The 11,790-nt window shown below is 44.8% G+C and overlaps 1 protein-coding gene and 1 long non-coding RNA gene across 3 annotated transcripts; one reads left to right on the top strand and one right to left on the bottom strand.

Annotated features, from left to right (window-relative positions):
- Window positions 1-2,939: 2,939 nt before the first annotated feature.
- Window positions 2,940-7,351, bottom strand: LOC133508838 (uncharacterized). Its single transcript, XR_009797167.1, has 3 exons — window positions 7,269-7,351; window positions 3,270-3,386; window positions 2,940-3,015 (listed from the first exon to the last, which is right to left on the bottom strand). It is a non-coding gene; the product is annotated as an uncharacterized LOC133508838 (long non-coding RNA).
- sash3 (SAM and SH3 domain containing 3) lies at window positions 2,959-11,164 on the top strand. 2 transcript variants are annotated; one of them, XM_061835307.1, is made up of 8 exons: window positions 2,959-3,087; window positions 4,665-4,757; window positions 7,317-7,442; window positions 8,664-8,793; window positions 8,865-9,022; window positions 9,469-9,681; window positions 9,903-10,047; window positions 10,615-11,164. In XM_061835307.1, the coding sequence occupies exons 1-8, from the start codon at window positions 3,040-3,042 to the stop codon at window positions 10,833-10,835; spliced, it is 1,134 nt and encodes a 377-aa protein (XP_061691291.1). In that variant the 5' UTR covers window positions 2,959-3,039; the 3' UTR covers window positions 10,836-11,164. The 2 variants fall into 2 exon arrangements, with proteins under 2 accessions (XP_061691291.1, XP_061691292.1); XM_061835308.1 differs by lacking the exon at window positions 2,959-3,087 and adding an exon at window positions 3,251-3,374.
- The last annotated feature ends 626 nt before the right edge of the window (window positions 11,165-11,790 follow it).

Genomic DNA, 11,790 nt, shown 5'->3' with positions numbered 1-11,790 from the left:
TCATCGCAATCAGATTCAGACTGACTTGATTCCACCGTGCAGTACACTGGTGTAAAAAAAAAAAACAAATAATTATAAGTTATGTATTCAAAACAACCACATGACAATTGTATAGTTTGATTATTTTAATGCTAACGATGCTAAATGCTGTTGTGTGTGGCACCGGCGTCACGGTTTTATGACCCTTCACGTAAAACTTATTTGAACACAGACGGTATACAAATACTCACAAGCGTATGTTATTTATCCTCTGCAACAACCAAAAAAAACATGTCATATGTACATAAAAAGGTATGAGAGAATATTGCCCCTAGCGGCCGAGGCAAGCGCAACAGAAGGGGTTGCCCAAAGTCCATGAAATTGAACCAAATAAACATCCATCCATTCATTTTCCAAGCCGGTTATCCTCACAAGGGTCACGGGACTGCCGCAACCTATCCCAGCTCAATCGAGGCAAAAGGTGGACCCAAAAATGAGGCCAAAATTTTTCGTTTTGTTTTGTTTTTTTCTAACATTTACAGACAAGCCCCAATTGCAATGAAAACGGGATGTTGTGGAAAACGTTAAAAAGACTACAAAGATTTACTAACCCTTTTCAACATCCATCCATTTTCTCCGCCGCTTATCCTCACGAGGGTCGCGGGGAGCGCCGGAGCCTATCCCAGCTGTCATCACGCAGGAGGCGGGGTACACCCTGAACTGGTTGCCAGCCAATCGCAGGGCACACGCTCACAATCACACCTTGGGGCAATTTGGAGTGTCCAATTAATGTCGCATGTTTTTGGGATGTGGGAGGAAACCGGAGTACCCGGAGAAAACCCACCCAGGCACGGGGAGAACATGCAAACTCCAAGTTCAACACCTTGTGAGCTACTGACAAGTTTGTTAACGTACAATCGCAAGGACTGCAAGGGAGTTTTATCGTCTGCAAGCCACAATCGCGCACAGGAACTGTCGATCCAGTTTTCGTACTGGATCTAAGTCGACTGGGCGCAGGAGGGTTCGCTGCTGGGGTGCCAGCGAAACGTAAACGTTGTTGCAGCGAGCCGCGCTCGGCGCGAGAGGAAACCGAAGTAGGTCGCAGTCATTTGTGGTTTGCGAGTGCGCCGAAGCAGCGAGCTCGTCTTTGCGCTCAACTTCCCCCTTTTTGCTGACGTCTTCTGCAAAAGGGACAAACACGGAGGTAGAAATCAGGTTCAAGCGAAGCGTTTCGGACTGAGCGGTTCTGGAGGTCAATGAAAATGAACCCCCCCCCCCCAAAAAAAAATGCTACCAGCACGGTGAATTCATGATTTAACAAACGTTACTTTTTCCACGCAGGGCCAGCTAGCTTTAAAATAAATAAAGATCTTGCATAGCTCATTATCTATTTTCTAGTTATCTCGGGTTGATGACTTAAAAAAAAAAAAAATGATACTCTCATTTATGTTTTATAAAAACCGCAGAATGACATCATTTCCCTGATGCTTTAGAACTTGGTGAGTGCGACTGTTGTCTGTCTCCATGTGCCCTGCGATTGGCTGGCGACCAGTTCAGGGCGTACCCCGCCTCCTGCCCGTTGACAGCTGGGATAGGCGCCAGCTCTCCCTGCGACCCTTGTGAGGATAAGCGGCTAAGAAAACAGATGGATGTAAATTGCCCGTAGATGTTATTGTGAATGGTTGTTCAATTCAATGTGCCCTGCGATTGGCTAGCAACCGATTCAGGGTGTAGCCCCGCCTCCAGCCCGTTGACAGCTGGGATAGGCTCCAGGACTCCCTGTGACCCTTGTGAGGATAAGCAGGTCAGAAATTGGATGGATGGAGACTCTAAATTGTCCCTAAGCGTGATTGTGAGTGCGAATGGTTGTTTGTTTCTATGTGCCCTGCGATTGGCTAGCAACCGATTCAGGGTGTAGCCCCGCCTCCTGCCCGTTGACAGCTGGGATAGGCTCCAGGACTCCCTGTGACCCTTGTGAGGATAAGCGGGTCAGAAATTGGATGGATGGAGACTCTAAATTGTCCCTAGGCGTGATTGTGAGTGCGAATGGTTGTTTGTTTCTATGTGCCCTGCGATTGGCTAGCAACCGATTCAGGGTGTACCCCGCCTCCTGCCCGTTGACAGCTGGGATAGGCTCCAGGACTACCTTTGACCCTCGTGAGGATAAGCGGGTAAGAAAATGGATGGATGGACATGGCTCATTGTCTATTTTCAAGTTATCTAGCGGTTGATGACTTGAGAAAATGATGCTCTCATTTACATTTTATAAAAATTTGCCTGATACAAGCGAGTCACTGATGGTGTAGTGGTTACACATTCGTGCCTTTGGGGCGCGGGCACCGTGGGATCGATTCCCGCTCAGTGACGGCGTCGATATCCGCCCTGGGACTGACTGGCGAGCGGTTCGTGGTGTAGTCCGCCTTTCGCCCGAAGCTAGCTGGGCTCGGCTCCGCCTTTCCCGCGACCCTTGTGAGGATAAGCGGCTTGGATAATGGCTGGATGGACTGAGTATTTTTTTTTTTTTGGGGTGGGGGTGGTGCCTAATCCTAACCCTCCTTCAGACACGCTGACGAATAGTCACAGCTGAGCCGAATAAGCTGAAAAAGCACAAAATGACGAGATGAGCAATATTTAAAAAAAAAAAAAAAGAGCTGATTCATATTCTGCTGTAGAAGGAAAAAAAAAAGGGAACTAAAAAAAAAAGAAAACAAACAAATGTGGCAACAACAAGAAATGTTTGGAAATGCACCCGCCGACCTTTCATGTTGTCGCTGAGGGTTTGGGACGGTTTCAAAAATAAGTTTTCAAGCGCCGACGGCACACGTCGACGCGTTCGAGAGCGGGTTTGTTTCCGTGCGGTCACGTGACTTCCTCTTTGCGTTTGCGTTGCGCGGCAGCGGCAGGGGAGGGGTCGGGAAGGAGCAAAACCTCTCGCGCGTCACCCTCTTTGCAGTTTTGGGTTTTTTTTTCGCCGTAGGGTCCAGACCAGACCGACGCGGACCGACGGCTCCGTCGCTTTTGGTTCCGGGTTCCCTCCTTGCCGGCGAAGACCACCGCGAAATGTTGAGGCGAAGGCCGTCCGAGAGGGAGCAGGTGCAAAAGAAGAAGGTGAGCTCCCAAATGCAAAAGGATTTTATTTTTTTAAATAAAATAAAAATAAATGAAAATAAAATAATCATAATAAATAAATAAATTAAATTAAATACAGTTTTAAATGAGCTTAAAACATACGAAAAGCTTTTTTATTTATTTACTTTTTTTTTTTTTTTTTAAAAAGGAAGTCTGCTTACGTTTAAAGCAAACTTTTGCGGTTGAGATCATATCGCCGACGCGCTGTTGAACCAGTTGTTCGCTCATGAGAAGAAAAGATCCAGTTCCTGTTTTATTCTGGCGGGGTGAGTCACAACCTGCAGAAGTAGTTAAGAGTTTTAAAAGTAAAAGTTACATTTGGAGCTTCTGTCTTTGACAACACTGCTTCGTGTTGCGTCCTCGTCCATGCGGACTGGAGTGAACACAAAATGTTATCGTCATTAATATTATATTATCATATATATTTTTTCATAGTTATATTGTACTTCCCATTTTTATATCTTTTTTTTATTATTATAACCATACCCATGCATGTGACATCTTGAAGTTACGTGAACCTCATCACATTTTAACGTAATAACGTTATTTCCTGGGTTGGCAGGAAAACCACCTTCGTCGTCTTCTTCTTCTTCTTCTTCTTTTTCTTTCGGCTTGTCCCATTCGGGGGTCGCCACAGGGTGCCATCTTTTTCCATCTAGACCTCATCTCACGGATCTTCCTCTCTAACACGTCCTCCCTCACAACAACCATCAACCTTTTCTTTGGTCTCTCTTCCTTGGCAGCACCCTTCTACTCGCCCCTGGACATGTCCAAACCATCGAAGTCCGGACCCTCGAACCTGGTCTCCAAAACCTCCAACTTCGTCTGTCCCGCTAACGATCTCGTTTCTAATCCTATCCGACCTGCTCACTCCGAGCAAAAACCTCAACATCTTCATTTCTGCCACTTCCTGTTGTTCTCTTCAGTGCCACCAGTCTCTCATCCGTACATCGCCACCGTTTTAAAAACTTTGTCCTTCATCCTGGCGGAGACTCTTCTGTCACATAGAACACCAGACACCTTCCGCCAACCGTTCCACCACGCTTGGACCCGGTTCTTCACTTCCTTACCGCACTCATGATTGCTCTGGATCGTTGACCCCGAGTATTTGAAGTCATCCACCCTCGCCATCTCTTCTCATAAATTCTGTTTGACTCCTCTCAAGTACTCGAGTAAAATACAGATACACACAAAATCTAGTACAGTTACTTCCCACCTCTGCGTTCAGAGTACATTAATCGGAAACAGACGATGAACAAACGGTAACTGCGTGCGCAAAAATGTATCTTTAGGCTCTGATCGGTTCTAGAAGGTTGTCTTTTTCACAAATGAAGCTTTTGGACCAAAGCGGCTCACTTCTGAGAAACTTTCTGCTGGTTGTCGGTCTTCACACGTCGGGGGAGGTGACGAAACGCGTGTGTGGGTGTGGGTGAACGCCTTCGGTTTTATCCGACACCGTTTGCGTCGCTGACGGTAACTGCTCGAGTAAGTTGAAAAGAAATATGAAAAGAAAAATACATGTGTGCGTTTTTTTTTGTTGTTGTTGTTTTTTTTAGCTCACCCTGCAGAGGTCGAACAGCTTCAACTTCATGAAGCCCAAAGTCACCTCGCCCGTCACGCCGGACAAGGACTTCGTCCCGGACCAGACCGTGAGTCCGCCTGTCGGTCAATCAGAAGTCCAGCAGGGGGCGCCAACATTTTGTTTTGCTTTTTGATCGGTAAAGCGTGAGCATTTTTTCTCTCTCCATTTTTCTGAGATTTTTATAAGGGACCCAATCGAGACAGGTGTGCATGCGTTCGTTTTTAGGAAATTAAAAATGAAATACTTATGTATTTTAAGTCTGGCAGTGTTGATATAAATCAAATTCCACCATAAACAGCACCACAATCCATCCTAACCCTAACCAACACGAACTCATTCTATTCCTAACCCTAACACTTTTTTCATCATAAACAAAATCGACATTTAAAATTTCATTCATAAATATACGAAATAATTACTTTAATAAATACATACATACAAAATGGGCAGAGACAGGAACCCTTGTCCGGTATGGACGACCGTCAAGAGCGGAGAGGTGGAAGGGACGACGGGGGAACGTCGGGGGAAGGACTGTGCAAATTAGCTCCCGGTCCTGGGACCGGTACTTCGTGTATCCGAATTCCAGGAGTACTCGGACTCCTTCGCCTAGCCCATCCTGATCCTAACCCTAAGATCACTCGACTTTTTCGATTTTTTTATAATTGGCGGTTTTCTAAATTTGGAGGTTGGCGGAATGAATTGGATTTTAAAATCAAACGAGGTTGGCACGTAAATTTAAACGATTGAACAGGACTAAATTTTAATTTGATTTATTTGGGGAGTGAAAAACAAAACAGTGGGACAACATTTTCGGGAATCAGTCGAAGCACATCTGGACTCCTGGGAGAAGGACTCGGACTCTCTCGCCTAACCCATCCTGATCCTAACCCAACCTTAACCATCTGAACCCCAAACCTAGCCCGAAAACTGATCAGAAAAAAACTTCTGTTTTTCTGCGGTCCATCTTCGGATCGCCATCTGGTTAAATCTGTGCGGCCTGCCCGCGCTAACACGCAAAAACCAGTTTTGTCGCAGTGGGGCAGGTCTTGCCTAGAACACGAGTGGGGAATCCTAATCATCATTAATAATCGTAATAATAATCATCTCTCTGGTAGAGTATGACGCTTTCAAGAAAAGCTAGCATAACCGTAGCCAGCCGGGCTAACCGCTATTCTCGCCCACATCCATTTTATCTGCGTACGCTCTGTGACGGCAGCGGACGGGCGAGTCATAAATCCTAAAATTGGCCGATTAGAAGACCAGGAGCCAGAAACGCGTGACTGGCCTTTGGTCCACTTCAAATTTAAAGTCTTGATGCGGAGGAGTCAAGTCGATTGATTCATCGACGAGTCAACTAAGCAGTTCCTCCGTGAAAGTAAATGAACGTGTCCTGACGTTACATTTAGCCATGACACGTAGAATATTTTTAGATTATAACATTCTCCCAGCACACCATGAAACAAAAATTTGATACAGTATACTTTATATTGACAGAAAATTTAACTCAATTTATTCAAATATTTTCATCATCAGTTTGGAACTTTTTTTTAGCGGAACACTCAAAACCGGAGTGACCGCGTGCGGCCCGGCGGCCTCAATTTGCGCACCTCTGCGTTAGCTCCCGCAGGTGCGACCGTCGCGCCGTGTACATTTGAGCCCCGCTTGGACGAAAAGTGGAAGTTCCGATGTTCCTCCAAGCGTTGTACTCCTCGCGCCGCTCGCTAGGAAGTTAGCGTCGATTACGAGAGCGCTGCGGAAGTGCAAAACTTCCCGATTCCAAATCGCCGCAATTATCGGAAATCCGGATTAGAGACGCGGTGCAAATGCAGAAAAAAAAAAGTACTTTTGAGCATAAGGTGCAGACGGAACGTCTTTTGCATGACGGGAGGCAGTCGAGCGGAAAGCCGCGACGGCCACAGCTGGCACGTCCGCAGACGTTTCACTTTGTTTTTATCGATATTAAGAAAAGCACACATGGCGCCGCTGGGAACTACCGTGTGCTCACGGCTTTTTTTTTTTATATATTTTTTAATTTTTAAGGGCAGAAATGAATCTTGCAGCCGAATATTGCTCTAAATCAGGGGCGTCAAACTCATTTTTGTCACGGGCCATTTTTTTTTTTTTTACTTACGGTTCCCCTCAGTTATGACTGTGAAACCATAAAAATCTTTAACCGCCTCAATCACATTCACATATGAAATTTATGAACGCGTAACGGAATCAGAAATCAAGAGGGTTTTTTTTCAACTGTTATTGTTTGGCAACACAAAAATGCTTGCAATAGCTCAACGTTATCATTTATGATGTGACAATTTGAAATTTTGGTACACATTTGAACAAAAAAAACAAAAATCATGAAAGTGGATATACATGATTTGCTTTCGCGGGCCACATAAAATCATGCGGTGGGCCAGATATGGCCCCCGTGCCTCGAGTTTGACACCTGTGCTCTAAATCGAGGTTTGGTTCCAATTTCATCAGAGGAACACGGGTCCAACTCCTTTGACTCTATTATTATTATTTTTTTTTTGACAGTTTATTTATATTCATCTACGTTACTAGACTATTGTGACGGTACCTCAGTCGCAGATGAACGCGACGGTGAAAGCGCGCCGCGTCTTCTCAGGTTGACGGCGACGCAGACGGAGAGAAAAGCGGCAGCAGACTGGGCAAGAAGTGGCGCAACGTCATCTCCCGGACCATGACCCGCAAGACCTCCAAGATGGTCCAGAAGTATCTGGCTGAGGAGGAGGTAAAACAGGATTTCACACACTGTGCACGACTACTTCACCGTTGCATGTATTATATTGTATCATATACATCATTTAGGTTCTGCTTTTTTTTCCTACTCCTTTTGCTACACTGCTACTTGTCTGTTTGTCATTCATTTTTTTAGCAATTTTTTTTACTCTGTCTGCGAAATAAACTAAATAATTCATTTACCGGAATTTCCGGCCCATTTCACACCCTTTCAACCCTGCGGCTTATGCGGTGATACGGCTAATTTGTGGCCGCAAGGGGGCACTCGAACGGAAAAGATAAGAGTGAGATCGGTGGAATATATGTGCCGAGGAAGTGACTTTTACCGGTATGTTGTTTTTTTTTTTAACCTGCACTGTTAGCACTGTGCTAGCCTGTTGCTGCTGTGTTACTGCCGCGTCATTTTTACCAGAATGTTTTTTTTTAACTGGCCCTGTTAGCGCCACGCTAGCGCTAATGTCGCGCTAGCGTGTTGCTGCTGTGGTACTACCGCATTGTAGTGACTTAGATATGTTTTTTTTTTTTAACCAACCCAGTTCGTGCTACCGCGTTGTTGCTATGTTAAGCTAAGCTAGGGTATTAAAACTTTGAAAACTCTTCTTTCTTTGTAAATATATAAAAATGTTTCAACGTGGGCACTTGCAGCTTTTACACTGGTGCGGCTAATGTATGTACCAAATGGTATTTCCTTTACAAATGTACCGGGTGTGGCTTATAATCAGCTGCGCTCTGTAGGCCGGAAATGACGACATATGTATAAAGTATATAATGATGTTACAATAGTGTATTTGTTGTTATTTTATCTAAATAAAAACATTATTGTCCGAATTCTGGATACAAATTCCACTAATCAGATACACAACTATATATTCTACATGTAAAATATGCATAGTAAAGTAATGTTTTAAAATATGTAACTAAGTGTAGTACCGACAACAGCCATATGAAAAATAAATATAAAAATTTTTCCTGGAGAAATGTGTAAATGAAAATTGAGTTTAAATTTTCCAAATGGGATGGACCCCCCCCCCCCTCCACCGCATATTCGTGGTTTTGCATTTGCAAATTCATCTCTTTATGGATTTTCATTCTGCTTTTCGTTTCGCTGTTTGCGGTCGGGCTTGTTTTCAAGGCAAGGGTAAAAAAAAAAAAAAATTGTGATGATCAATTGTGATGATAAAATACAATAAACCGGAAACCACGTCTGTTTTAGACTTTCCAGGGGGAGAGCTGTGAGGACATGTCCCCCAAGTCCCTCAGTTGGGGAAGCCAGAGGACATCCATGTGCTCTACCGGCTCGGAGGACACCACGTCCAGTCCCGTCATCAGTCCGCTTTTCAACAGTTAAGAGCCCCTCGCCGTCGCCCAGCGTTGCCTTCAAGCACGCTGGTCTCAAGGCGTCCGTCCTCTTTAGACGGCGACAGACAAAGCCTGGACAGCGGTTACTGCCAGAGGGACAGCAGGAGACTGGACGAGGACGCGGTCTCTTTCAACGGACCTTTCTGTGGTCGGGCCGTGGTGCACACCGACTTCACTCCCAGTCCTTACGATGTGGAGTCCCTGAAACTTCAGGTGAGTCTAACGGATGGTGTGCAAAAGATGAGGCCGGGGTTAGGTTCTCGTTTGGGTTGATGGCTAGCATAGCCGTGGCTAAGTGTTTGGTCTTGATTTATGTTGGGGTAGGGTTAGTTTTAGACCTGCGGAGTAGGTGACAGGTTTTACGGTTAGTTTTTGCTTTAGTGTTATGTACAGGATTAGGGTTTATGTTAGGATGAAGATGTTAGGGTTAGGGATCTCTTTGGGGTTGGGGTCAGGGTTTGGATTAGGGGTTAGTTTTCAGGTTTGAGTTTGATCAGTTCGGTGGTCAGAGTAGACATTGGGGCTATGGGTTATGTTAGGGGGGGACTTTAAGTTCAGGTCTTAGGTTAGGCATTTGTTTATTAAAATGAGGTTTCTGACTGGGGTTAGGGTTTGGGTTCGTTTTACGATTATATGTTTGTACTTCCTCCCGCCTCCAGAAAGGTGACATCATCCACATCATTGAGAAGCCTCCGGTGGGGACCTGGACGGGGAAACTCAACCAAAAGGTGGGATCCTTCAAGTTCATCTACGTCAACCTCCTGCCAGACGAGAGCCCCGTGGCCAGGCGCAGACGTTGTGACAGCAACACCAACCGGAACAAGTCTAAACCCTCGACGCTGGAGGAGGTCCTGGACTGCATTGATCTGACGGTGGGACGCCTACTAATCAGTTCCTCTTGTGCGCAATTTCTGTCCCTCATGGTACAATCTATAATATAGATCTTCATCATTGCCCACCAGGTAGCTGTGGGGAACCAATTTCCTGTCTGCTCCTCTCCTGTCTCGCGCAGTCCGCAAACAATGTCACCGAATGATTGATCGCTAGATGTGTTCTGAATCAATATCAATCGTTTACCTTCATTCCATTCCAGGAGTTGACTTCCTTGCTGTCCATGCACGGATTCCAGAACCTGGAAGACTTCACGGGCCTGAGGGAGTCTCACCTCAACGAGCTGAACATCACCGACTCGGATCAACGCGCCAAGATCCTGAGTGCCGTCGACCTGCTCCAAGACTGTAGGTTTAATTATCCTCCTTACAGCTGCGGTATGTAACGTAGTACTTCAACCAAACTAAGGTAGACATTATCAGTCCAAAGGATTTGTGGCTTCAAGGAACATTTTACACCTTTCCTCCCACACCCCAAAAACTCGCAACATTACTGTCTGACACGCTAAATTGCCCCTAGGTGTGATTGTGAGTGCGGTTCTTTGTCTCGATGTGCCCTGCGATTGGCTGGCGACCAGTTCAGAGTGTACCCTGACCCTGCCCGTTGACAGCTGGGACGGGCTCCAGCAATCCCCGCGGCCCCTGTGAGGATAAGCGGCTATGAAAATGGATGGATGGATGGATGGATGGAATAAAGGCCCACCATCCCACTCAAAGACACTTCCCAATAGTACCAGAAATAGAATAGTACCAGAAAACAAGTTACAAGAATACTCATGTACTATTATGAATCTAAAATTCTAATTTTAGATTTGTATTAATTGGTAGTTATTAGTAGTCACTTTTACTTGAGAACTGAAAAAAAAAATCTAAAAACAAATGTTATGAGAAATAAACCTACGAATCATTTGGCAGCCGAGGATGAATCCAGTCCGCGGGAGGAAGAAGTGGAGGCGGAAGACAGATCCGAGGGGAACGCCAAGGAGCCGAGGGACTCGGGCTGTTTTGAGAGCTCCGAGCACCTGGACGCGAGGCCCGGGGAGGCCAAACCGGACGAGGAGACGGAACAGGAGGAAAAGGTGATGGACGATGTCCAACGAGACCTGCAACAGCTCAACGCGCAAGACGCACGTTGAAGATTCCGGAACGGTTATCGTAAATGTTTGTCACGGCGGTTATGGGGAGTTTTTCGACAGAAGCTGCGAGAACTTTGTGTTGTGACGCCAACACAACTCTCCAGCCAGATCTTTTGTAAACGAACTGCTTCGTGTTGTTTCCATGAAAGTGTCCTTTTCGAATCGTCATTATCTTCGATCTTTGTGATGATTGCATTTCACGCTTCACTCGCGAGTAGTATTTTTTTTTCGTTACTTGTACTATGAGATTTATTACACTCTTCCACGTGCTGTAAATATTCGTGATGAATAAAATGAGACTTTTTTTGTAATATTTCCCATTTGTGCATCTGACTGATAATCTAATTTGTAATGAAAACTTTTTTATCAATTTTATCGTCAATTTGTCTTACATGCATGTTGCCGATGACGTTTAATTTATGCTCGTTGAACCCAAAATTAACTTTTAATAACTTCCCCATACATTTGGTGAAACGGGTTGCTATTACTTAGCATTTTTGATTAATAACACATTTTCACTGATCATACAATCCTAAACTTCACTTAAAATGAGGTCAGTGTGGCGTTCCCCTCGGTTCAATTTTAGGGCCACTGCGTTTCTTAATTGTTGGTCCCCCCGGGTTCCATCCAAAAAACGCATGACTCTTCCAATTTATGACGCTTTGAGTTTCAAAACACCCACCGTGAAAGATGAATAATAATAATACGGTTTTATTTACCAGACATATTTATCATGTAAAAAGAAACGGAGTAACTAGTATGAAATACAGAGTATCACAGTGTGAGACCAAACGAAGTGAACATAAGGATTACCGTATACATGATGTCGTAGATATAGATATATATTATATCAGAGCATTCGGATATGATCACAGCATTTTATCCCTCCTGCCTCAAAAAAAAAAACAAAAAAAAAAACCCATAGATACAATTTAAAAGAAATATTGGATACTGT

This window comes from Syngnathoides biaculeatus, chromosome 11, assembly GCF_019802595.1.
Source record: "Syngnathoides biaculeatus isolate LvHL_M chromosome 11, ASM1980259v1, whole genome shotgun sequence".
In the NCBI taxonomy this organism is placed as follows: Eukaryota; Metazoa; Chordata; class Actinopteri; order Syngnathiformes; family Syngnathidae; genus Syngnathoides; species Syngnathoides biaculeatus.
This window is presented reverse-complemented; position numbering and strand designations above follow the sequence as displayed.

What these genes read in the sequence shown, in the direction of transcription:
- sash3 (XM_061835307.1), top strand. Translation starts at nt 3,040, where the DNA reads ATGTTGAGGCGAAGGCCGTCCGAGAGGGAGCAGGTGCAAAAGAAGAAG. An exon ending in AGCAGGTGCAAAAGAAGAAG is followed by an intron (nt 3,088 to 4,664) that starts GTGAGCTCCCAA and finishes TGTTTTTTTTAG; the next exon opens with CTCACCCTGCAGAGGTCGAA. An exon ending in CGTCGACCTGCTCCAAGACT is followed by an intron (nt 10,048 to 10,614) that starts GTAGGTTTAATT and finishes ATCATTTGGCAG; the next exon opens with CCGAGGATGAATCCAGTCCG.